This window comes from Naegleria fowleri (assembly GCF_008403515.1).
Source record: "Naegleria fowleri strain ATCC 30894 chromosome Unknown tig1, whole genome shotgun sequence".
NCBI lineage: Eukaryota > Heterolobosea > Eutetramitea > Acrasida > Naegleriidae > Naegleria > Naegleria fowleri.
In genome coordinates this window covers 176,587-202,150 of record NW_025407933.1, presented here as the reverse complement: position 1 = coordinate 202,150, position 25,564 = coordinate 176,587, and the positions used below count along the sequence as shown (strand labels likewise).

The 25,564-nt window shown below is 37.1% G+C and overlaps 12 protein-coding genes across 12 annotated transcripts; 7 read left to right on the top strand and 5 right to left on the bottom strand.

Annotated features, from left to right (window-relative positions):
• Positions 1-185: 185 nt before the first annotated feature.
• Positions 186-3,293, top strand: FDP41_000086 (uncharacterized protein; the record flags this gene model as incomplete). Its single annotated transcript, XM_044712470.1, has 1 exon — positions 186-3,293. The coding sequence occupies one exon, from the start codon at positions 186-188 to the stop codon at positions 3,291-3,293; it is 3,108 nt and encodes a 1,035-aa protein (XP_044569760.1).
• Positions 3,294-3,384: 91 nt separating this feature from the next.
• FDP41_000085 (uncharacterized protein) lies at positions 3,385-3,849 on the bottom strand (the record flags this gene model as incomplete). Its single annotated transcript, XM_044712359.1, has 1 exon — positions 3,385-3,849. The coding sequence occupies one exon, from the start codon at positions 3,847-3,849 to the stop codon at positions 3,385-3,387; it is 465 nt and encodes a 154-aa protein (XP_044569759.1).
• An 83-nt stretch (positions 3,850-3,932) lies between these two features.
• Positions 3,933-4,643, bottom strand: FDP41_000084 (uncharacterized protein; the record flags this gene model as incomplete). Its single annotated transcript, XM_044712248.1, has 1 exon — positions 3,933-4,643. One exon carries the CDS (start codon positions 4,641-4,643, stop codon positions 3,933-3,935), a length of 711 nt encoding a protein of 236 aa, XP_044569758.1.
• Positions 4,644-5,282: 639 nt separating this feature from the next.
• FDP41_000083 (uncharacterized protein) lies at positions 5,283-6,524 on the top strand (the record flags this gene model as incomplete). Its single annotated transcript, XM_044712138.1, has 7 exons — positions 5,283-5,358; positions 5,573-5,721; positions 5,792-5,838; positions 5,896-5,947; positions 6,008-6,018; positions 6,075-6,146; positions 6,200-6,524. 7 exons carry the CDS (start codon positions 5,283-5,285, stop codon positions 6,522-6,524), a joined length of 732 nt encoding a protein of 243 aa, XP_044569757.1.
• A 154-nt stretch (positions 6,525-6,678) lies between these two features.
• On the bottom strand, positions 6,679-8,262 carry FDP41_000082 (uncharacterized protein; the record flags this gene model as incomplete). Its single annotated transcript, XM_044712027.1, has 3 exons — positions 6,679-6,993; positions 7,129-7,612; positions 7,700-8,262. The coding sequence occupies 3 exons, from the start codon at positions 8,260-8,262 to the stop codon at positions 6,679-6,681; spliced, it is 1,362 nt and encodes a 453-aa protein (XP_044569756.1).
• Positions 8,263-8,541: 279 nt separating this feature from the next.
• Positions 8,542-9,285, top strand: FDP41_000081 (uncharacterized protein; the record flags this gene model as incomplete). Its single annotated transcript, XM_044711916.1, has 1 exon — positions 8,542-9,285. The coding sequence occupies one exon, from the start codon at positions 8,542-8,544 to the stop codon at positions 9,283-9,285; it is 744 nt and encodes a 247-aa protein (XP_044569755.1).
• A 294-nt stretch (positions 9,286-9,579) lies between these two features.
• Positions 9,580-11,074, bottom strand: FDP41_000080 (uncharacterized protein; the record flags this gene model as incomplete). The annotated part of the gene is made up of 3 exons (XM_044711806.1): positions 9,580-10,640; positions 10,750-10,818; positions 10,957-11,074. 3 exons carry the CDS (start codon positions 11,072-11,074, stop codon positions 9,580-9,582), a joined length of 1,248 nt encoding a protein of 415 aa, XP_044569754.1.
• Positions 11,075-11,310: 236 nt separating this feature from the next.
• FDP41_000079 (uncharacterized protein) lies at positions 11,311-11,940 on the top strand (the record flags this gene model as incomplete). The annotated part of the gene is made up of 1 exon (XM_044711694.1): positions 11,311-11,940. The coding sequence occupies one exon, from the start codon at positions 11,311-11,313 to the stop codon at positions 11,938-11,940; it is 630 nt and encodes a 209-aa protein (XP_044569753.1).
• Positions 11,941-12,154: 214 nt separating this feature from the next.
• Positions 12,155-13,708, top strand: FDP41_000078 (uncharacterized protein; the record flags this gene model as incomplete). The annotated part of the gene is made up of 1 exon (XM_044711583.1): positions 12,155-13,708. The coding sequence occupies one exon, from the start codon at positions 12,155-12,157 to the stop codon at positions 13,706-13,708; it is 1,554 nt and encodes a 517-aa protein (XP_044569752.1).
• Positions 13,709-14,007: 299 nt separating this feature from the next.
• On the top strand, positions 14,008-17,505 carry FDP41_000077 (uncharacterized protein; the record flags this gene model as incomplete). The annotated part of the gene is made up of 2 exons (XM_044711472.1): positions 14,008-14,293; positions 14,378-17,505. The coding sequence occupies 2 exons, from the start codon at positions 14,008-14,010 to the stop codon at positions 17,503-17,505; spliced, it is 3,414 nt and encodes a 1,137-aa protein (XP_044569751.1).
• Positions 17,506-17,553: 48 nt separating this feature from the next.
• FDP41_000076 (uncharacterized protein) lies at positions 17,554-21,215 on the bottom strand (the record flags this gene model as incomplete). Its single annotated transcript, XM_044711361.1, has 6 exons — positions 17,554-19,145; positions 19,196-19,463; positions 19,534-19,854; positions 19,912-20,472; positions 20,524-20,692; positions 20,782-21,215. 6 exons carry the CDS (start codon positions 21,213-21,215, stop codon positions 17,554-17,556), a joined length of 3,345 nt encoding a protein of 1,114 aa, XP_044569750.1.
• Positions 21,216-21,555: 340 nt separating this feature from the next.
• On the top strand, positions 21,556-24,600 carry FDP41_000075 (uncharacterized protein; the record flags this gene model as incomplete). Its single annotated transcript, XM_044711251.1, has 3 exons — positions 21,556-22,131; positions 22,209-23,114; positions 23,383-24,600. 3 exons carry the CDS (start codon positions 21,556-21,558, stop codon positions 24,598-24,600), a joined length of 2,700 nt encoding a protein of 899 aa, XP_044569749.1.
• Between the last annotated feature and the right edge of the window lie 964 nt (positions 24,601-25,564).

The window sequence follows — 25,564 nt, the reverse complement described above, 5'->3', positions numbered from 1 at the left end:
TTTTGAGCGAATTTTCAGAGTTTAGTGGATTTTGTTGGAGAAGTGAAAAATTCATCTTTTATATATTAAGGAATACAAGTTGAGTATTATAAATTATCAACCATTTCAAAGGTGAGCCTGAGTTTACAACGAAGAGGCAACTTCATGGATCCGTTGTTGGTTTTCTTCAATTCTCAATCAAAAAAATGTACCGACTCTCCAAGGCCGTACATCAACTGGCAAGCCGTCATTCCTCCTCGTCATGTTCGGGCATGATGATGGCGATGACTACCTCCTCCTCCATCCCCAAAAAATCCTCCAACCACTCCTCTTTAAGCTTTTCAAAATTTTCATCCTTCCTCTCACAAGACTATCATCATTCCGTATTGAATTTCTATGGTCTTCGTAAATATAGTGAGAGCGGAGAGGTTCCAACCATCGGCATCCGTAGAGAAGATAAAAACGTTTGGGAACGTCGAGTACCTTTGACTCCTTCTCAATGCGAAGAATTGATCAAGGAACATGGTATACGAGTGGTCATTCAACCCTCTACCACAAGAGCCTTCAGTGATGAGGAATATAGAGAAGCTGGATGTGAGATTAATGAAGATTTAACCAGTGCTCAAACCATTTTGGCAGTTAAAGAGGTACCTGCCCATTTGCTGATTCCGAACAAGACTTACATGTTCTTTTCTCATACCATCAAGGGTCAATGGTATAATATGAACATGTTAGATACCATTATTGAAAAGAATATTCGTTTGATTGATTATGAACGTGTTGTGAAAGAAGTAGAAGTTCCTGGTACAGAAAAGACAGTACAAGAAAGATTGGTTCGTTTTGGACCTTTTGCTGGTAATGCTGGTGTTATTGATACTTTGCATATTCTCGGAGAACGTTTATTGACTCAATACGGTTATACAAGCCCTTTCCTAAGCATTTCCTATGCAAGAAATTATATTTCTCTTGAAATTTGTAAGCACGCTTTGAATGAAATTGGACGAAAGATTAGTCAATATGGTATCAATAAGGATTTATTCCCCATGACATTTGTCATGACTGGCAGAGGTGGAAGCGTGTGTCAAGGTATGAAGGAAATGATCCAACAATTACAACCTCCTGAACTAACTCACAAAACTGTCGAGTTCTTGCATTCACCTGCACAATTGAAAGCATTATGGGAAAAGAAGGCAAGAGGACAAGTCACAAAGGAAGATTGCAGAAAGATTTACGTTTTAATTTGTGGCCCTGAAGCAATGGTCAAACCAAAAGATCCATCAAAGCCATTTGACAAGTATGACTATTATGCAAATCCACAAGAATATGAACCAATTTTCCATGAAACAATTATTCCATACACTAGAGTATTGTTGAACGGAATGTACTGGGATGCCAGATATCCAAGACTCATTACCAACAAACAAGCCAAACAATTAATTGAACAAAATAGATTCCCACTCATTGTGGTTGGAGACATTTCATGTGATCCTGGTGGTTCAGTTGAATTCCTCACCAAAACAACAACCATTTCAAACCCTGTCTATGTAAATAACATTAAGGAGGACAAGATTTATGATGACACTCTCATTGGTGAAGGTGTAGCAATGCTTGCTGTTGACCACTTGCCAGCTGAGTTCCCAAGATCTTCGAGCAGCTTGTTTGGTTCTCATCTCTTCCCATTCATTCCTGATTTGGCTCGATCGTTCCCAACATTCAACAGTCCTTTGGAAACTCAAATGAAATATTTACCAACTGAAATCAGAAAGGCTGTCATTACTGCCAACGGAAAGCTCACACCAAACTATGAATATATCAACAGAATTCGAGGACCAAGAGCAAAGAGAGTTTTAATTTTGGGATCTGGATATGTTGTTCCACCAGTCATTGATTATTTACTTGACAATCCAAGAGATATCTCTGTTATTACAATTGCTAGTGACAAGATTCCACAAGATCTGAAGGGCAAATATACTGGAAAACTATCCGTTGAGTTTGTGAATAATCTCAATGTGTCTCAAGACAGTCAAGTTCTCAACGATCTCATTAGCAAGACTGATATTGTTGTATCCCTTGTTCCTGCCACTCTTCATCCAATCATTGCTAGGCAATGTTTAAAGTATTCCAAACACCTCATTACTGCCAGCTACATCAGTCCTGAAATGGAAGCCATGCATGAAGAGGCAAAGCAAAAAGGTCTCTTATTTATTAATGAGATTGGTTTGGATCCTGGCATTGATCACATGTGCATCATGAAAACTTTGGATGAAGTGGTTGGAAAGAAGGGAGGCCGAGTTGAAAGCTTCAAGAGTTATTGTGGTGCCCTTCCTGCTCCAGAATCCTCTAATAATCCACTCGGATACAAGTTCAGTTGGTCACCAATTGGAGTTTTGCGAGCTTCACAAAATCCATGCCTCTTCATGAAGGATGGCGAAGTGGTTAATGTCACTGATGGAACAAAACTCACATTCCTCAATGAGAAGGTCGATGTCAAGTTCAAGGGCTTCAACTTTGAGGTTGTTCCAAATCGCGACAGTTTAAAGTACATTTCCAAATACAAGTATCTCAACCAGAATGATCTCCACACAATGATGAGAGGTACTTTGAGATTTGGTGGCTTCTGTGAGGTATTCAGATTACTCACTCTGTTGGGCTATCTCAAGCAAGAAACACCAATTCCAGCCAATGCCAACAGTTTCTTTGAAATTTTCTGTTCTCAGTTAAATGTTCCATCCTCGTCAAGCATGAAGAGCATTGCCACTACTCTCGAGAAGATGTATAACGAGAAGATTGATGAAATGTTCTCCAACATCACTGACAAGTATCAGCAACGAATTTACAAGAGATTGAAGGCTAACGCTGAATCAGACGCCAATTATGCCCTCAAGAGCTTTAATCAACTTGGATTACTCTCAAAGGAACCATTACCGGAAAAACCAAAGAGTGGATCCCTTTTGGAATTAATTTGTGCTCACCTTGAACGTGAACTTGCTCTCACTGCTCAAGATAAGGACCTCAACTTTATGATTCACGAATTCATCGTCAAATATGACAAGGAAAATAGTAGAGAAAGAATTACATCCACAGTGTGCGTATTTGGTGACAAGACCACTACAGCAACTAGCAGAACTGTTGGCTTGCCTGTTGCCATTACTGCTGTCATGGTCGCTAAGGAGGCTGCTGATCTCACCAAGTCTGTTGGTGGAGGTGGTGTGATTGGTCCTACCTCAACCTCTCTTCTCTATGAAGGTGTGTTACGCAAACTTGAGGAGCAAGGAATTAAGGTTGAAGAAACTGTTGAAAAGATTGAAGAATAAGTATTTATTGGTATTTTTACTGTAAATAAAAGCAGTTCAATGAAAATGAATCCATTATGATAAACTGTCAGTTGTCGGCCTAGTATCAAGCTCACTTGATGTTCAACTCCAGTTCATGGTTCTTTCTGATTACGTGGAAAACAGGCATCAATGACGAAGGTAAAGAGTAGTCCTTTCTTGTCAGAATCTTAATCAGTGATGTGTTCAAATTCTTAATTTCAATGTAGCGCGGACTAGCATCCTTGAGTGATGTTGGATCCAAGAAAAATACTCGCAAATTAGGCAAAACATAATCCTTTTCACAGCCATAGGGGAAAATTGGTCCATTAGGAGGAAACATTAAGTCCAATTGATCCTTCAGAGTTTGATGCTCACTAAATTCTGCAATAAAATCTGTTTGAGAAAATTCATCATAAACAAAAATGACTGAGAAGAAAACCTCTCCTGTTGTACTATCGACTTGAATACCACCAGTAGATGCCTTGTCAGTGTAGGTATTAATGTGCTCTGTCTCGAGTTCTGTGTAATTTCCAATAGAAATTCCTTTCCTCAACATTAAAAAATCCTTAATTTGTTGTGGAATTTGCTCTTGTTGTTTCTTTTTTGCGAGCTCTTTTTCTTTTTTCTCTTGTTCTTTTTTTAATGCTTCTTCAGCTTTTTGATTATGTCTTCAAAGAGAGGATGAGTCTTTTCAATTTTGAGTGCTTTTTCAGCATATTTGATGACAGTTTTGTACTTTTTCAAAGCCATTGCAGCTTTGGCAATTCTGAACATGGATTTGGTATTTTTCTTGTCAATTTTTAAAGCTGCCTTGGCATCCTCGATTGCTCTACCATAATTTCCCATTAAACTTAACACATGAGATCTGTTGTTTAACAAATCCACTTTCAATCTCATGTCAGTTATTGGTTGCTCTAGACCTTCGGAATAATATTGAATCACATCTTTGTAATACTTTTCAGGATTTTTTGCTTCCTTCAGCAAGGAATTTCCTTGATTCTTGAGATTGGTTGCAATTTCATCGGGCGTTCCTTCATACTTCATTTGAGCTAACGCTTCCGTAATGGGATTATTCATATCTACTGAAGTACTCAACAGCGGATGTTCCTTGCTACACCACTCTGGCAATTCCTTCGGAACATTCGGAACCCAATCATCATCTTCATCGGTTCCATTCAACAATTCTTGATAGGTCATTCCTTTCTTTTCTGTGCCTTGTGTCTTTTTTTCATTATTACTATCACTTAAAGTAGTGGTAGTACTACTTTCCGATTGTGATGATGACAATGATTCTTCAGCAGCCACAGAAGACTCCAAAGACACTTGCTTCTTTTCGCCTTCCTCACTCATTTTTTTGAAACTTTTTTCAAAAATTTTAATATTGAATATTCAAAAACCAACTCTCAACACAAAGGAAATTCCTCACAGGCACCCTCTTGCGGCACTAAAGTGAAGAACCCTTCATTAAAGAAACCTTGCCTATGCTTTGCCTTTCATTCCTCGTAGATTGTGCCTCCGCTGTTCCGTTAGAGTTTGTTGTCGAATGGTGGAAGCCACTTCTTTCTGTGGTCAAGTTCTTTGGCTGGAGTGAAGAAGTGTTGCAAAGCTTGCGTTGGGTCTCGAGAGGAAAGAAATGCGCTCGTCATAGTGCATGAAGGTGGCCTATCACCTCATGATGGGAAGGAAGAACACTCTCATGTCTCCATATGCGTATGACATTTAAACTTTTTTCATCTATTAGTCACCTACTCAACGAAAGAATTTAATAGAGTATATTGAGGCTTTTAAAGACAGTATAATACCATCTTGACTCTTTGAAAATAATATGAGGGAAATGTTTCTTCTCTTGAGTCAAGAGAGTAGTCCAGGAACTCTCTCGGTAAATTATGGTTTGGCTAATGTTCTCTCCAATGTTATTACATCATCACCAAACTAAAACAGTGAATGGACAATTCGGGAAGAATGGACAACAATTACAACAACGAAAAAATGTGTTGTGGAGGTGTTGAGCAAGGAAATGCTCCGAGAGGTCAACAACAGCAGCAGCAAAATAAGAAAGATGAACGTAGTGTATCCTATGATGATAAAAGTTCAATATGTATCATAATAATAATATTGATGATCGATTTTATTTGTTGGAAATGTTTATCGGCATTACAATCATTTAAATTTCGGATTTTCATACAACGGGTTTTTGGTGGCTCTCGCACGTGTGATGAATGAACATGTTGATGATTCATGGTTATGATTATAATGTTAAAATCCACAACTCTTCATAGTCCAGATAAAAGTAGGAACTGTCCAACAGCAACAGTCTCCATCAACAGCAACTGCTAGGGCTGTTCAAACAAATTATGATGAATTGTTTAAGGTGATTGTGATCGGAGATAGTACAACAGGCAAAACTTCTCTCCTTAATAAGATTGTTGTAAGTAGCCCCGTAGAAAGACAGCTCGGAACTGGACATTCTTCATGATATAACCTCAATATGACCCTAGTCGGGATCCTTTTCAGAGAATTTTATGCCTACAGTGGGTGTAGATTTGTAAGTCTTATTGCGATTAACTTTCTCAGTGTTACATTTTCTTGATCATATGTATAGGAAAGTAAGGTTTTTAAATGTGGATGGAAAAACCATTAAGATTCAGATATGGGTGAGTAATGAAGAAAGACTAAATAGGTAATGACATTTAAATAATAATATTTCGCAATAGGACACGGCAGGGTAAGTACTATATTTTGAGAATTAATAATTATCACTTTGAAACTCATCATGATCAGACAAGAACGTTTCCGAAATTTAACTCGTTCATACTATCGTGGAAGTGATGGTGTCATCCTTCTGTATGACATGTAGGTAGCATTGTGGTGATATTTTTTGTGCCTCACGCATTTCCTCCATTCAGAACGCAAGAGAAAACCTTTACTAATCTTACTGTATGGCTTAATGAAGTTAAAAAGAATATATTAGGTCTCAATAACGGAGAGAGCATACCGCACGGTTCTCAGCTTAATCTCTTCATTATTGGAAACAAGACAGACTTGGAAAACTCGAGGCAGGTGGCTACTGAAAGAGCTCGAAAATTCTGTGACACTCTCCAGATGGATGTTTTATTTGATGAAATTTCTTGCAAGAACACTCCAAATGAAAAGATTGAACAAGATATACTATGTAAACTATCAAAGAAAATTTTGGAATCCCGTCAAAAGGAGAATGAGGTGATTGACTAAGATGAAATGCACAGCCTGTCACAGCCTGTAGAGTTCCAATGATGATACTAGTACCAAAAATCACATTTTACTGTAAATACGTTGTCGTGTAGCCATAAATATTTTCGAAATTGTTGAAATTATTTGATACATCATCCACCAAAATTATGGAAAATTAGAGCTTGGACAACTTGGCCTGATATTGTTGAACAATTTGTGGGGATGGTTGCCATCCCTCTTTGAGTAATTTGTTCCATTCTTGCTCTGCTTTCTCTTTCGTTATTTCTTTATCCCATAAAATCTTTTGTATTTCCAACTCTTGCCAAGGTTTTAATTCACAATTAAAATTCTTACATAAAGGTGCTGTCTTGGCCTTATCAATTCGGTGCAATAATTTCATTCCACTGTGTTTTTCAATTTCAGAAACAGGAACAATAAAGTCTGTAATTGGCTTTGTTTTGGGAATCGGCTTGTTGGGTAACATGAACGCCTAGTAATAATATTTCGCGTTGAAATTATAAGGTAGACATTTTGACAATCAAACAATGAGTGTGAAATGTCCAAGAAAAAAGCAATCAAAATTCAAATCAGAATTGTTAGAGAGAAACTAGAGAATTTCCCTTACCTGAATGAAAAACTTATTTTCTCCCTTTTTTTCTCCAACTAAAATTCTGTACAAATGAGTTGGTACGGCGACATGGTTATCGCCAATGACTTCGTATTTGACAAACTTTTTCGAGTTGGCTTCTTCAGGAACAAACAAAGGTCCCGCAACCACATAGACATTATCAAATTGCTTTGCCAAACTTCTTGTAAACATTTCTACACGCAACCAATAAAATCTGTTGTTGTTTGGTTCTTGTGGGACGACATTATGAGATAAATAGAATGTCTCATCGAGAGCCTTTTGATCCATGCTGTAATAAAAGTCACCACAAGGACACATGTGTCCTCGATCGTACCCAGAAACAGAATAATCAGTGTTGTCTGCATTAAATTCAGGGGGAAGGAATGGGCTTGTGAGAAACTTGGAATTAGAACGATCTGATTTTCTCTCTTTTCCACCTTGCTCAGAAGAAGATGCTCCTTTAATCATCCATGCCACAAAACTTTTTTAAAATAATTCCAATAATTCAATGAAACAAGAAATTTTGAGAAGAAATTACTAAATATAAATTGGAGAATCCAATACAAACCTTGGAATTCTCAATCTGGTGTCAGTTGCAGAGAAATATCCAGAAAAAAGATGCATCTCTCTATCTTGTGGTAATCCCAATTCATAGAATGCCTGAAATAATTCTAAACTTTCTCTCGTTTTAGAGTGCGTTTTCACATATCCCGGAATCTTTGGCAATTGAGAAGAAGGAGTTGTTGGTGATGGTTGGCTACGACCACTCACTGGAGGTGGAGCAGGTCTTCCAGTAGTCTCAGTTGGAGGTACTCCCTTCTCATCCAGTATGGTAGCATCATCTTGATCTTTGGATGGTTTCATCAAACCACCACCCTCTTGTACTTGTTGAGCAGCAATCACAGCAGCAGGTGATGTCGGAGTGGAAGGATGAACAGAGGAACTGGAAGCCAACACCAGCTTGCTCCTAAAATCAACCACGCTTGATTTCCATTCATTTTCCTCAGTTGTTGCTGTTGTTTGTTGATTGGTATTCATGAGCAATGACGATGATTTGTTATTATAGAGACCGGTCGCACAACTTCCGATGAGAGCACAAGCCGCAAGTTTTGAGAAGGATTTTAAGAACATTTTTTTTTTGTTTGGGAGATGGGTTATGTTGAATAATTCATTGCCAAAGGATTTCGAATATCATTCAAGAAGAATTGTTTCATTTAGCAAAGGATTTCGAATATGAATGATACGAAGAGATTGAATGTTTTCATTCACGCTGAGAGAGCATTCAAGTTTACCAATTTATTGAGAGTCTGCTTCACAAAAGCCCGCCAAATCAAATATTAAACTCAAAAATTAAAAAAAAAATTGTTGTTTTGAATTGACATCATCATCTCACGAATACCACACACACACATGCAAAGTTTAATTGATTCAGCAGAGCTCATGCTCGAGAGTGGTGGCAATGATGGAGAAGTTTTTGAAGATTTACGAATCTGGCTCACCAATGAAAGAAACTCTCCAGAATTACTTCCCGGAGGACAACGTTTAGAGAGCATGATTCAACGAGCCCGATCTCGGATTGAATTAGAGGAAGACTCTCTTTTAAATTCCAATGAATACAGTGAAGAATATTCTTTGAGAGTTACGGAATTGAATCGACTGAAATATTTAGTTACTAACTTGATGAGAACGAGATTAATTAAATTGGAATTATTGTGTGAATATGTAAGAAGAAAAGAAGTGGAAAATATCAATAATATTGGAAATTTATCAATGGTGAATGATCGAGAGGAGGACATTCATGCCGCTTTGAAAATTGTAACACCTTCAGAATGGAAATTTCTTCAAAAATTTTGTAAATTAAGGACGACCTATTTTGAGAATAGTTTTGTGAATCAATTGACAAATCCTGATATGGCTTCGAAAGGCCAAGGCAAAGATAATATTGTGCCGTATATTGAACCTGATTGGTTTAAGTTTGTATTTTGTGAGGTCGTTGAAGACTTGGGTACAGTCACACTCCGACCTTTCGATGCTAGACCTGAAAATGAAGATGAAGATGAGCTCGAATTAAATTTACCAAAAGGCACGCGCTTTTTATTGCAATATCGAATGGTGAGAGAATTGCTTTTTGAAGGAAAAGTGAAACTGGTCTAGCTCTGTAGAATTCTCATGTTCCACAGTCTTCTAAGCTTAATTTATTGATCCAACCCACTTCAATATTCTCTCAGTAAACAAACTTGAAATTGAGGCATGAGACCTGTAATGTTTATTCTAGGATGTTGTTACTTGTCGTATTAAAAAATATGGTTTGCTTAGAGCATGCTCTGAAATCCAAACATGAAGAACAGTGAGCATTAATACAAGTTATACACATGTGGTGAATGTTTGTGGACAGAATGGAATGCGTCTTCTCGAGAAAGTATCCTCTTGAGTCGACTTGCAAATGCTCTAATGATTAGAGATAGGATATGGAGCCCAATGAATCTTGCTTGGATCGATCGTGACTTCGTCCTTTTTCTTTCTCTTCTCTAAGTGCTCCTCAATTACCTTAGGATTGGCTGCTATAATGTGTTGTCCTTTCCAATATTTGAGTAAGCCAAGATATTGTAAAGTAGCAGTAATATCCTCATATTTGATGGCCGTCATCTTGCTAATATCTTTGATGGATAAGGCCTTATTTGCAGGATTCTGCAAAATATCAAGAAGTACATGCTTCCAATAGCTACGATAGCTAATTTTACCTAGATCTGACAAGGGTCTTTCAGGAGTTCCCTCCTTTCCTTCAATTTTTGAGAGTTCATAAGAAAATCCAATTAACAGTTTACCGTATCCCTTCTTTTGATGAGGTGGAAGAGTTAGAATACATGCCAAGTTGTTGCCCTCAGCGCTTTGTTTCTCTTTTGAGAAATAGCCCACCATGTGACATCCTTCTTCGTCGCACTCACAAAGAATATAAAATAAAAATGGTTCTACATCAAAATAAAGGGTCTTGTGATCAAGGAACAGTTTGGCGAGCAGACACAAATTCTGGCAATAAATTTTTTGCTTTTCTCCATCAACCTCAAAGAAGCTTAGAGAGCCATTTCTATAAATTTCATCTCCTGGAGGGTGTTTCATTGTACATTTGTCACGATGTCTTTCGTAAGTTCTTCTGTTTTTCATATACTTGAGCGAAAATTCGCAAATATATAATTTGTCGATATGAGAATACTCCTCAGGATAGGGAGAAAAGTACCATGTTTCAATTTCATATTTTCCGAATTGTATTCTTTGAATGTTTTTCACTTTTGTAAATTCTTCATGCTCCTTTTCAAGTGCTGCCTGCACGGGGTCATTATCAAGATCATGATCATTGGAAATGTTGTTAATTTCATTATAGTGACGTTTCATATTTCTTGTAAGTTTTCGCTCCACTTTGTTTTCATCGTCGCTGTCTCTTCTAATGTTTTCATCATCCTCATCCAAATTAAAGCGTTCAGCAGTTACCCACTCATCAAGTCTTCTGTCGACTATAGAGATAAAATGTAATTGCAATGTGATGTTAGTATTGTGTTGTGTTGTGTGGAAGAATTATTAACGCTGCTGTTGCGACTATCGGAAACTATAAAAGATACTTACAGTCAATATAGTGAATGTAAAATTGCACTGGACTAGCATCTCGTTTGATCTCCACAATTTCGCATTGGTCTATTGTTGTGAAATATTGTGTGCATCATCAAACCCGAACGACACATATTATCCACAAAAATAATAATAATTTAATCATCACACAAGAATCATAATAAATATTGGTTTGATCAAAAAATAATTGGAAAAATTACTTACGGTATTCATTGTCTCGGGCCCACAAACAATAAACCTTGGATCCGACTTGTAGACCGGTTTCGGGATCTTGCACTTTAGAGTTTTGGTTGCTACTGTGTTGCTTCTTTGCTTTGGGCATTTTTGTATTTTTTTCTTGTTGTTGAAAAGAATTCAATGTCGGAATTTCTTATATGATGAACGTAATCTCCAAAAGAGAAAACAATCATCCAATGTACTCAAAACAAGTAAATTTTACCAAGTGGTAAAACTCTCTTATTTTCAAATTATCAAAATCAAATGTAATGACGAAAAGACCTTACCCTCGGCAGCACATGAAATTGTAAAGTACTGAAAAATCGCAAAAAAATTTAAAAAATGCTAAAGTCCATCGTTAAACCTCTCGCCAGAGTTAGCAACAACCAAACAACAAAGAAGACTCTGGCTGTTATGGCCAACTCGGTCGCACAAAAACGTTTCTATGCCGAGAAGAAGAAGGACAAGCAAGAAATTGAAGATGCCTTTTCATATATTCCAAACCGTTTCGTTAAATCAATGCCTGATGATATGAGTGAAGCTGTTCAAAACAAAAAACTCACTCTCACTCTCTGTACAAACAACAGCTACATCATCAGAAGCGATAAGATTGATGATATTTCTCTTCCAACTGTAGAGTTCGGTGAATATGGTATCTTCCCTAACCACAGAACACAAGTCATGAGAGTTAATCCAGGACTTATCAAAATCAAATATAATGACGAAAAGACTGTCAAATGGTTCTCCTCTGGTGGTTTTGCTTTTGTTTACTATCACGGTTTTGTTCAATTGAATTTGGCTGAAGCATACAAACTTGATGAGTTGGATGTCAACCTTGTAAGACGTGAAGTGGAAGCACAAAAGGAATTGCTGAAGAGCAGAGACAACAACGTTAGAGGTCAAGCTGAAATTGGATTGGAGCTTCTTGAACCATTGTTGGCTCTTTTGGAGGCTGCCGAATATGAAATGTAAACACCTTTACTCTTTTATTTCTCATCATCACATTATTGCCAATAATCATCATTCATCTCCACTATTATCCCGACATTGAACCAATAAAAACACTTGGGCATATTTGCTGTAAGGAAAACCAAAGAATGATGATCGACCGTGAGAAATTTCTCAAATCGAAAAAGAAAACTCTCTTTGAAAGCTTTCATTTGAAGGTTCACGACTAGAAAAAATAATGAGAAAGGTGCGTTCCGTTACGTACCGAGAGAATGAAAGTATTGAAGACTCGTTGCAACAGGTGGATGGAGATGACGCTACCCAATTAAATCACCACCATCACCACGATGACTCGACTTATGTCTTGCGCAAGATTTCATCGAGCAATCCTTCATTCTCTCGGAATCTTCTTCACGATCACAAACGAAATGAAAACGCAACCCGAAAATCATCGATGAGGAACAAATCATCAACCTCCAAACACACTTCAAATGTTGATTCTTTTCTTTCATCGCTCGGCGGAGGAGGATCGCTGAGTAGCAACAGCAACAATTCCTCTCGCTCTGCCACTCCTGATCTTTTACTCACTAATTCTTCCTCTACCAACAACACAGCAACTATACTATCTCCCCGATACAACAAATTGTCACCACTTTTTATTCCTCAACACTCTCAATCGACCACTACAATGCTCCACACCTCAGAATCTTCTTCTTCACTGTATATTGCATCCCCACTTTTACCACCTTCCTCATCTCAACCCAACAAATCAATAATTGACATGGAAATTGAACAACTTCGATTGGAAATTGAAGATTTGAAACAAATTGTTGAAAGTATGATGGATGAAAGTCATTCATACACCATCAAATACACGAGAAGAATTCTCATATTTAGCAATACATTAATCTCAATATATGCAGTTGGACGTAGACTCTATGACATTATTTATTCTAATAAGGGAACCATTTTAAATCCGTTCACTTACATCTCAATATTTAAAAACAGAAAATCTAATGGTGCTGGGATAGGGGGAGATTTACCATTGAATTCAAAATTTTTCTCCAACGTGGAAGCTCTCAACAAGTATGGAATAACGTCGAAAAGACAGATTGGAAGAATGCTTCTTGATCGCCTTTCAAATGGAGGAAAGATTTCATCTCCATTAGATTCTGCTTCAAGAAAAATTTTCTCGTCGTCACTTCCTTCCACCTTTTATCAGTCGTCTTCTGGAAGATTGGCCAATTTCGTGAAAAATATTAGAAATTCAAAACAGATATATGCACCATCTTCAAAAGCATCTATCAGGCCCAAAAATGTTAATAGAGGAGAATTTCTTTGGAGAATATTTGGATTGATATGGAAAGAATTTTTGTGTGCAGCATTGTTGACATTGAGTTCATACTGGCTCATGAAATCAGAGTCTTACAAGAGACAAATTGCAGTGGTATTGAGCTTACTTGCTAATTTGTATCTAGCTCTCACTACAGATATTTCTCCATGGGCAATTTACTTTAATTTTGTTAGTATTTTCCTCTACATTACGGCTCAATATGTAAAAAATACTCCTGAAAGCATGGAAAAGGTTAAAATGCTTGCTTCCAATTTAACAAAGTCTCTTTCGATCAGCCAGACCAATATTGAAGAAGAGGTCATTGACGAAAATTTAAAAGATACTTGTACTGTTTCAGCAACTTTAAATTTTGAAGAAAAACCAATCACTGCTCTCTCTCCAACTAATATAACCTCTACCTCACCTACATACCATCATCATGACCATATGACTGATTAATTACTTTGTATTTTCTTACTATGATTCATCAATAATCTGAATAATTGCAATTTTAACCCTCATCACCCAACAACATAAAATGCAAGCATGATCAATAATTTTTAAAATTGATTCGAGATCACCAATTTTAAAAATTACATAATGAGCAATTTGAATACATGTACTCTCTTGTGCCATATCAATTTAATCGACCCATCAAAATCTGCGAATATTCACACAAGATAACACCAAGAGGAAAATGGTTGGTCGTGGTTGAATTTTTGTTTTGTAATAAAAACGAAAATTTGCGCACCGAAAAAATGAGTCATCTTCAAACCGAAACTTTGCTACCGCCCGATGCAAGCAATCTCTCTTCTTTAGTGATTGGCTCATCAAATGCAGCGGAAACCATATTTCATCGACCTGCTATTCACAGTGGTAGTGAAAACACAATCATTTCAGAATTTGCTGCCTCTATCAAGCCCGAAAATGGTGTTGATCATGTATACCAAAATGGAAAATCAACAACACAACAAAATAACGGCCGTGATGAACAAGAGGCTCTCACCGTTCTTTCATCATCACACTCCAGTAATGATGTGGAAGGTAAATACGAAAATAATAATAATATTAATTTCCATAATAATTATTATAATCGTGATGACGATGATACCACTCACAATGATATAGATGCTCTTCTTTTACAGGAATTAGCAAAAGCTAGTAGATCACCTTCGGTATCGACTTCCAACGGAACCTCTTGCAATATGTCTACACCAACATTTGATAAGCCGTTAAAGATGAAGCTGAAGGAAGAAAATGTAAAATTACCTAAAAAAAAGAGAAAAACCTATTTAGATGAAATCCAACAAAACAACGGCAAGCAAAATCCAACAAACGATGAAGATGATGAAAGAGAGGCTCACAACAATAGAAACTTTGAATATGTTGAAGAAAATATTTATTTAGGAGATTCCACAGTGTTTCAATGGAAAAATTTGTTTGACGATGACATTATTATGTGCATGTGTGGACCAAATCGAAAGAATGGCGAAGTTGGTGGTGATGACCATTGTGGAGAGTCATGTGTGAATAGAGTGCTGTGCATGGAATGTGTATTGGGACATTGTGCATGTGGATCTAAATGTACAAATAACCGATTTCAGAAAAAGAGTTGGAAAAAAATCACTGTTAAGAAGGCAGGCGAGAAGGGTTACGGAATATTCGCCAACGAACGCATTCCTAAAGGAAGTTTTATTATTGAATATGTGGGTGAAGTTCTTGACGAGAAAATTTACAAACAACGCCAAGAAGCTTATGATGGAGAACGCCATTATTATTTTCTTTCTGTTGGTCCTAATCAAATTATTGATGCCTCTAAAAAGGGAAACAACGCTAGGTTTATTAATCACAGTTGTGATCCAAACTCTGTTTTACAGAAATGGACCGTCGGTCATCAATCTAGGATAGGTGTGTTTGCCTTAAGAGATATTGAAAAAGGAGAAGAAATAACATTCGACTATGCAATGGAATGTTATGGTGTTTCTCTTCAGAAATGTTATTGCGGAAGCAAAAATTGTAGAGGAACAATTACATCCAAAGAAGCAGCATCCTTGCTTGATTTAAAGGAGAAAAACTCGAATCTGGACAAGGAACGTAACAAGAGAATCAAAAATCACAAACTTGATTCTAAGTTTAAACAAAGAACTCTATATACTCTGAAAATATTGGAAGATAACAACAAGCTTCCAAAAGATGTACAGGATGCAGCTGACTTTGGTAACGTTTGTCTTTTAAGAAATATGAGGAAAGTCCAACAAAAAAGATTTAGACAATTTCTTTCGATTGAAAAGCAAATTTCTGATCAATTTAAACAAAATCAGGAAGAAGAAAAAGATGAATTTGGACTCACAGAATATGAAAGAGCTCAAATGACAAAAATTTATGAGCAAATTCAAAAAGGTAATATCAACAACCTCAATGTTAGAGGTTTTAACTACAGAAGATGTAAAACAAGAACAAAGGAAACCACTACTACAGTTCAAGATGTTGCTTTTGTTTCCAATGAAAAACCTAGAGTGTCAGTCAGAGGTCGAAAGAAGAGTACCGAAAAGATGGAGGATGAAGCTCCTAAAAAACGCAGAGGTAGACCACCTAAGAGAAAGATTGAAGAAGCAGAAAGTGAGGAAGAATCTTCTGAAGATGATAACGAAGAAGACGAAGATGAAGAGGAACATTCCGCATCAGATGATTGTGATATGTCATACGACGAAGAATCTGAAGAAGAAGAAGAAGCTTCCACAAGACGAAAAAAGAAGTCCACTAGCTCCTCTTCACAGGGCACCACCAAACGAAAGGTTGGTAGACCAAGAAAACATCCACTCCCTGACAAGCCAGAAGAAGGAAAAAGAAAAGTGGGTAGACCAAAGAAGAACGTTTCACAACCTGCAACGACCGATGCCAACAAGCCCAGTAGCGAGCAATCTGCTTCAGCTCCAGTCAAACGAAGAGTTGGAAGACCAAGAAAAGAAGAGGTATTGGCACGAGAGCGAGAAGAAAAAGAAAGAAAACGAAAAGAAAAAGAGCAACGTGAGTTGCAGAAAAAGAAAGAAGCTGAAACAAACAAGATGGCTCTTAGTAGTGATGAATCCACCGAAGAGGAGGAACCACCAAAACGAAAAGTTGGTCGTCCAAAGAAAAATACTACACCCACCACCACATCGAATGCTTCAAAGCCTGAAGAAAAACCACTTAAGAGAAAGGTCGGTAGACCAAAGAAAGAAGAGACCTTAGCGAAAAGTACAGCTGCTGTATCATCTTCCAAACCAATTGCAAATCCTCAAGATCAAAACAGAATCAAATCAAAAACAACAACTTCAGAGATCACAAGGAAAGAATCCAAGCCAAATAGTGATGCAAAAGTCACAACTCTACCTACAACCCCAACATTGACATCTACTCAGTCACTCATGAAGTCGCCTCCTCCAAAAATTCAGAATCCTTTCTCTGCTTCTTCATCAAGCTCTGTGACCATTACGACACCTTCAACTCCAACAAAGAAACCTACAACTGCAGTTACAGAGATAACACCCAAGAAACCAGTTCAAACACCTCCCACAACAACAAGTAGTAGCAACAATGCAACAGCCTCTTCATCCGCCTTCACAACTGAAACAAGGAATGAAACTAAAGCTTCAAGCAGTGAAAAAGTCTCCACATTGTCACAACAACAACCAGTGAAGAGAAAAGTTGGAAGACCAAAGAAAGAAGAAGTATTGGCTAGAGAAAAACAAAAAGAACAAGAGCTTAAAGAAAAGAAACAGGAGCAAGAAAAGCCATCCGATGATAAGCCTGTTGTTAAAAGACCAAGAAAGATTGTACACAATAATGCATCATCTAGTAACGCTACCAAGCGCTCGAGTTCCAGCGAGGAAGAATCTTCCTCCTCAGAATCAGAAGAGGAGAAACGAACTGTCAAGAGAAAAGTTGGTCGACCAAGAAAGGATGAAAGCTCCTCACAACAACCACCGAAACGAAAAGTTGGTAGACCAAGAAAAGATCAATCTGCCACCAATGAGGCACGAACTGCTAAAAAATTAGGTAGACCACGAAAAGTTATAGAATCTTCTTCAGAATCATCCTCATCAGAGGAAGAGGATGATTCATCCGATACCCAACGAAATGAGCACGATGCAGACATTGAGGTTGCAAGGAAATTCAACATTCGATTGAGTAAGGTGAAGGCCTACCAAGGAATTAGTACTTCAATTCCAAAAAGAAAGTACACCAAGCATGCTGACAAACACAACGAGCAATAAACTTTAATTTATGAACTGTTCTGTGTAATTCGAATTCCTTGTGCGTGCTTATTCATCGGCAAGCCACTTGCTATCAATAGAGACCTCTACAGTGAGAGGAACAGAGAATGAAGTTCCATTAAAATAAGGAGCTCCTTCCATCAACTCGACAATCATTGGTTGCACAATCTCCACTTCATCCTTTGGTACTTCAAAAACTATTTCATCATGCACTTGAATGATCATTCTAGTTCGAAGTCCCTTTTCTAAGAAGGCCTTATGCAAACTATTCATAGCAATTTTTGTAATGTCTGCCGAGGTTCCCTGAATTGGTGTGTTAATGCTGGTTCGTTCTGCAAATCCTGCATTATTTCCAGCATCATTAATACCAGGAATCCAACATCTTCGGTGATATAATGTATTTACATAACCTCGTGTTCTGCAAAAATCTTTGGTGTTTTCCATGTATTTCTTAATACCAGGATATTGTTGAAAGTATTGCTCAATAAATGCTTTTGCAGTTTGTTTGTCAACACCAATTCGTTTTGAGAGACCAAATTCACTCATTCCATAAATAATTCCAAAGTTAATGGCCTTTGCCTTATTTCTGGTAGCTTTGTCCACCTTATCAATTGGTACATTGAAAACTTGACTGGCAGTGATGGCATGTACGTCAGCGCCGTTTTTGAATGCTTCTTTCAGTACATCAATTCGAGCAAGATGGGCCAAAATTCTCAATTCTACTTGCGAATAGTCGACTTTCATAATGACATAATCATCAGAGGGCGCAATAAAACATCTACGAATTTGTTTTCCTTCTTTCGTTCTTACAGGAATGTTTTGAATGTTGGGCATGACAGAGCTTAGTCTGCCTGTAACAGTGAGAGCATTTTGAAAGGTTGTGTGAATTCTTTTTGTATAAGGATTAATATGCTGCTTGAGACCATATATATAGGTGCTGTATAATTTTGTGAGAGCTCTATACTCGAGAATGTACTTGGCAATGGCATGACCTTCTTCTGCAAGCTTTTCCAAAACTTCAGCATTTAAAATGTAGTCACCAAGCTTTGTCTTCTTTTTGTATTTGCCTCCAATACCAAGCTTATCAAATATCACTTGTCCTAATTGTCGGTTCGAATTAATGTTGAATTTTTCTCCTTCTTCCATATTGGACAAGATTTCCGCAACTTCTTCTTCGGTAGAAATTTCAATATGGTCAATAGCTGTATAACCTGCAGCTTCCCGAATTTTGTTTCCTACATCTTTAATTTTTTCTTTATATTCTACTTCCATTCTATCGAGAGCCTCTTCATCCATAAATACTCCTTTCATTTCAATTGCAGCAAGAGTTTCCACCAATGGTCGTTCAATAGTTTCGTATAACTGAGTCAGTTTGGGAAGTTGTTGTAATTCTGGCTTTAAAATGTCATAAATTTGTTTCGTGACATCTGAATGCTGACAAGTATAATGAACTACGGCAACAATGTCAGCTTCTAGAAGAGTGACTTTCTTTTTACCAATTCCAAGTACTTCTTTTTCTGGAATTAAATATTCCTTAGGGTTCTTTTCTAATATATGTTCTACAAGTTCATCCATCTCATGTCCATGCTTACCACAATTTAATACATATGACATTACCATAATATCATCAAATTTGTTAACTGTAGTGTGTTAAGTTGAAATGTCTTCACGAAAAATGAATACTACTTACTAGAAACTCCATAGTGAGCAAGAGCCTTAATATGACGTTTGAGATCATGACCAATTTTTAGAATGTTGCTATTTTCCATGATCTCTGTTTTAATTTTTTGCCACATTGTGTTTTGTGCAAGCAGTTCAATCGATTCCTTGAATTCCACTTTGCCATTTTTAAAGAAAGGGACGTAATATGCAACACCTTTTTGTAGACAAAAGGTCATTCCGGCCAGTACAGGATTGTGCATGCTCAGTAGACAAACTTCTGTAGAGAAGGACACGTACTAAAAATTTCATAATGCAAACAAAAGTTGTTAATAATTACATGTCATGAATACTAAAAGATCAACCTACTCCACATGACTTGATATCATTGATAAGATTATCAAGCTCTTTTTCATTAAGTATGATGTTATATTCACATTCCTTTGTTATCTTTCCAATGGTGCTGTCACTTTCTGCATAATTTTGCTTGACTAGATCGAGGTCGGCTGATGTCATCGTATTGCTAAGGGTCATTGTTTCTACCGCTGCTTTCTTTCTTCCTTTAGATTTTTTTTCTGATGCTGTATCGGTGCTGCTATTGGTAGCACTGTTAAGTACTTCTGTTTTGGATTTCTTTTGTATGAGTCTCAAAATGGAATTCATTTCTAATTCTTCAAGTTGTTTCACAAACTTTTAAATTAAAATTAGCAGCTTAATGAAAAATAATTACTGTGGAAGAGCACTTACATCATGGTTGGATGCTAATTTTAGAGCACTGCTATCCAATCTTAAATCATCTAAACTGTAAGGTAAAGAAACGTGTTCATCTAACTGAACTAGTTGCAGGGAAAGTTTGAGATCATCGAGATGTTGTAAAATAGCATCTCTTGATTTCTTGTCTGGAATTTTATCTATATTATTGATAATGTCATCGACAGATATAAATTGCTCTAGCAAGGCAACAGCTTTTTTCTTTCCAATTCCTTTGACACCTTTAATATTATCTGCAGTGTCTCCAACAAGGGCCAAATAATCTGGAATAAGCTTTGGTGGTAATGAATACTTGTCAATGATGTCATCCATTGATATAGTTTTTTTGGTCATTGGATCTAGCATGACAGTCTGCTCGTCAACCAAGCAATGAAGATCTTTATCAGAGGATACAACAACAACAGAATGGTCTAACTCTCTTGCTTCTCGAGTCATTGTTGCTATTAAATCGTCAGCTTCAAATCCATCCATGCTTATAACTTTGATACCTATTTTCTCAGTAAGTAATTTACAAATTGGAAATTGTTTTTTCAAAAGCTATTTCAACATTTATAATCCAACTTCATCAATCACAAATATTGAACTTACATCATCAGTAGGTTTACGGGTTGCCTTATAATCTGGGGAAATGCTTTTTCGAACGGAGGGCTTTCCAGAGTCAAAAAACACCCCCACATAGTCATAGTGATCTGATTGCAAAATATTAACAAGACTCTTCACATATGTTAGCACGGCATTTGTTGGTATTCCAGTCGATCTGTTTTGAATTTTGTGTGTGGAATTTTGAACAAGAATTGATTGAATCAATCTATTCAATTTTTCGAAAATAACTATTTTGAAACTTACGTGCTTAATGGAGGCGTACCATGATAGGCTCTCACCACCAACGGAGTTCCATCAACAAGCAACACCTTCTTGGGTCTTGTCTCACCCAGTTTTTCTAAATTGGATTGTTCATCCTGTAGAAATATTGTTGCAGTTGAAAATTCTCTCTTTCCGATGCAATGTTTGTTTGGCGAATTTTTCAAACTATTTATGCTACTCATAAATATATTTCTATGAATTACACCATTTGGATTTAGAATCATTCTTCCGTAATTACTTTGGTAAATTTTAGAATATTCTCTGGTGGCATGGTTTGTTCCAATAACTTGATTCCAAATACTGGTTCGTACAAGCCATGGTGATGATGATGAAAAGGTGAGCTCCCGAGCCACAACAACTGGAGTTGTCGATGTTGCTGATGATGATAATCGGGACACCACTCTCTTAGACAACATTTTTTTCATAATTCTTCAGAATGGATTGATAGGCTTTCGGAAAGAATTCAACAACAGCTGCCAGATCAGCAGGAGTATTACACACTTGTGCGGAACGACGCGATCATCATCATCATGGATCTTGATTTGAAAGATTCCAAGTTGGGTCGATCATATCGGAGGGCACCACCTTGGAACTCATTGGTTTTTGTGTTCTTCTTCTTTCCGAGAAAAAATAGAAAACGAGGTTCACTCCTTGATCTTCTCTGCTGATTGTTGTAATTGTAATTATTGTTATTATTTGAATAGGAACAACACAATCCGTGCCGTCACGGAATCCCTGAAACAACTCACAACGAAAATGAAGGATGATCAGAATGAAAGATCGGAATATGAAGTTCTTTCCAAAATGTTGATGCGGATGGGAGGAAATGAATTGAGTCATCATGATGGGGAAGGAGGTGCTACTCCATTGGTGATGAACCAACAACAGCTACGTCAACAACTGCACGAGGTTGCCATCCATAACAATCCAACCCAGCAATCCATGATTATTAAACAAGAGCAACTGTCGCCATCAGATGAAGAAGGATTTCTGCAGCAAGCGAGCGACAGTCGTAGTATCATCATGAACAACAACAACAATCATAGCCATCCAGAAACAACATTTGCAACTTCCAACAATCATGAAGAACCCGAAGAATCTATTGAAAGTACCACTTGTGACACAACAAGCATTAAAAAAGAACGAAAAATTAAGAAAAAGAAAAAACAAGTAGCGAATGATACTTGTACGAACAATGATGACACTGAACAAGTGTTCAAGAATCAGCCTGTGGTTGTAGAGATTGATGGAGGTTGCAGTAAGAATAGAACGATCCTTGCAGGATATGTAAATCACAAATATGAAATTGGCAAATTGATCAGTTTTAAAAAGGTGAGTAGTAAGAAAGTATTTTCCTTTTACCATATTCCCCTCTCTCATCTTGCAACCATGATAAACACTTGTGTTAGTGCAATGTGAATGGTCATCCAACCATATTTTCTCAAAGACCAATTGCTCTTCATGGATCTATTGGAGCCATGATTGTGAATGAAAGAAGCAGTAGGAGAGTTGGTCAAGATCGAATTCCATGCTATGGAGTTCAAATTGGTAAGAATAGATATGCATGGGTGACTGAGCATGTGATTGAACAAATGGAGGAGCTTGAAAAAACCAAACCTCCTGTATCAAATCGATTCCACTCGAATTCTCCATTCTCTTCAAACCTACAAGATTTAGTTCCCTCTCTTAGCCAATGCCATTATTATCCTCCATTTACGAACTGTCCTCATAACAACCATGAATTTCCAAATCACCAACATGTTCTCATTTCATCTAACTTACTTGCCCCAGAAACTGCAATTTCTTGTGCCACCTCTACGGCAACTCCGACCTCAGAAGAATCAACAATTCCTAAAAAGAGAAAACGAGATGACAAGAAGAATACAAGTGCTAGTAATACTGGTCCACCATTTCTTGCATCCTCATTCCCTATGCCTTTAATACCCTCATTTCCAGCCATGTTCTCTCCTCTTGATACCAAAAACAGTATCATGACTATTATTTCTAAACTCAAGCTTGTCAACGTTTCTCCTAATAGAGCCCACAGTAAGAAGAGCCAACATTTTGTACTCTATGTTTCATTGAGCGAGCAAGATCCTTTACTTAAGGCAAATCTCGTTACTCAACTCTTGTCACCATTTTCTCCATCTATGAGTCTTGAATTTGAAGATAAATCTAACCCCTCAAACACTTATATTATCAACAAAAAGCATGTATTGACTCCACTGCAAGACCAGTTATCAGATCATGACTTGGAAATTTTTAGCTACACCCCTGTCATTAAGGAACACACTCTTGACTGCTCTCTGAAACTGGTATGTGGAGGTCAGGACATTACCACCAAAAGCGGAGAGTTTCTAGATTTCGAATTTTATAATGACAAGAGTTTTGAAACAAATGACCAAAAACAGAACGCTGTTCCAAGCGATGATTTCTTTTTCGATGAAACAATGGAAGACGTTATTAACTCTGCGAATCCTAATTCAGAGGAGAGTATCAATCATCAATCCATGACATCAATCAACGATTTGGATGCATTTAATTTATTTGAACAATATGAAATTTCTACATTTTCTCAAAAAGAAAAAATACACATACTTCAAATACAAAAGAGATTCCAATGGACACACTCTCTTACACCATTTTACCGTCAGAGAAATGTACAAAGAAGTCATAGATATATTAGAACTAGGCTACAATCCATATGAAAGAGATTTTTTGGGATTAACAGCAAGAGACTGGTGCAAATTGTATCGTTTGGAAGATATGGAAGATTTAATCGAGTACATGACGTCACCTACAGCTCCAAGACTGCCTCCACGAGATTCTTTGTCGTTGATCATGATTCATAGTAATAGCAATGTCAATGATGCCTCTCCCACCACTCTTGAAACTCCAATTAGCATTTCGGAATATCTTGACTTGGTTATGGATGACGTTGTGGATTCAAATTATAATTTCGATTTAGAAACAGCCAATCAAATCATGTACCATATTTTAAAGAATTCCAAAAGTATTATGAACTCTGTACTTTTCAATCCTGATCAGAACATTCTTGTCACAAGGGGAAACAGTCGATGCAAGGTATCAATAGAAAACGATCAAGAGAGCGGTGTTGAATTATTGCCAAGGTTATCGCTAAAATATTGGTCCCCAGAAGTTCTCTTAATGATGTGTATGAAGACTGAAGTTGACGAAAAATTAATACCTTCCATTATTGTGCATCAAAATTTGTGGACTCTTGGAGTGTTATTTACGGAATTCTTGTATTTAAGCTTGGACTCGAACAAGAGACAACGAAACAGTGTATTTGGAACAACAATGAGTGAGCACTTGTTGGCAAGTTCCCTTTTCGAAGTACTAGGGAGACCTGATGAATTGCGTCAACTTTTAGATAGCTTATTTAGAGCATCAGAGATTCCAAAACATTCACGATCATCTAACATCTTTTCTTCCATGGAAACCATTAATGCAAAGGAAAGAGAACGAATTATTTTAGAAACCAACGAGAGAGCTCAACTTCCAAACAAAACATCCCAACTTGGTGACTGTTTAAACGGTGCTACTGAGAGCTGCAAGGACATGTTAGAGAAAATATTGAGATGGGTTCCTGAGAATAGAATGAACATTGATCAAATCTTGGAACACAATTTTTGGAATGAATACGAGACGAATCGAAAAAACATTCGAGAGTGTGTCATGAAACAGAAACTTCTCTCACAAATTGACTCTAATTATGGCATTCGTTGTGAATATTCAAATTCTTTTGCTGATATAACTATCCAAACCATATCCATGTAATGCAATTTTAGAGGTTAATTAAATACCAATAATGTGTTGACACCTTATATTTTGCAAGAACTTAAATGATCTTCCAAGAAAAGACCTTTATTCGTGGAAACTAAAGAGAACAGGTCTCCGCACTCGTAATTCAGGACATTCAAGGGTTTGCATTAATGGTATCAGACGCGGCTAAATGTAAAGACAATCCTGATCAGATCATGTTTAAGAAAATGCATGTTTATGAAAATGTCAATCCATACTCTAATGCATCGAATTGAGTGCGGAGACCTGTTCTCTTTAGTTTCCACGAATAAAGGTCTTTTCTTGAGGCAATTTCGTTCTCGTTAACTGGAGCGTAATTAAATTCTGTGTCATGTCCATCCACATGCATTGTCATAACTTCCCTTGTTTCAAAGACGTAAACAACAAGAATCGTTTGGTTAATTTAGAGGAACAAATGGGTTTGTGGGATTTTCTGCATATTTTGTCAATTGACTTTATTCCCTTCCTTCGTTTGTGGTCGGATTTTCAGTTTGTGCAGTTAATACTCTTAGCAATGGAGTTGAGAACCAGGTTTTCAATGCATAAGCTGCCCATTTCTGTTCTCAGTATAATGTTCCTTAAAGAAGAACTTGTACACTCTATGAAGAGTGCTTTTTGGAAGGCCAGTACCATCAAAAGGCAAACCTTGCACCATAAAGTAGAGAAGCATTAGTGCCTTATCACAATTTCGATAAGGACCAGGGCTATCATCACATTTGGCAAACTGTTGAAGGAATATGAAGACAAGGAGGTAACCTAACTTATTTAAAAGTTTTTCCTTCACCTTATCAATCTGTGGCATATTTTGAACTCTTGTTCTATGGTATTTTGTATGTACTACCATCACATGAGGTTGCGATAAATATTTCCACTCAATGAACATCAACTTCTTTACCTCTGTGTTATTTGCAGAGGATAGGCTGTCGAATATTTTTTTTGG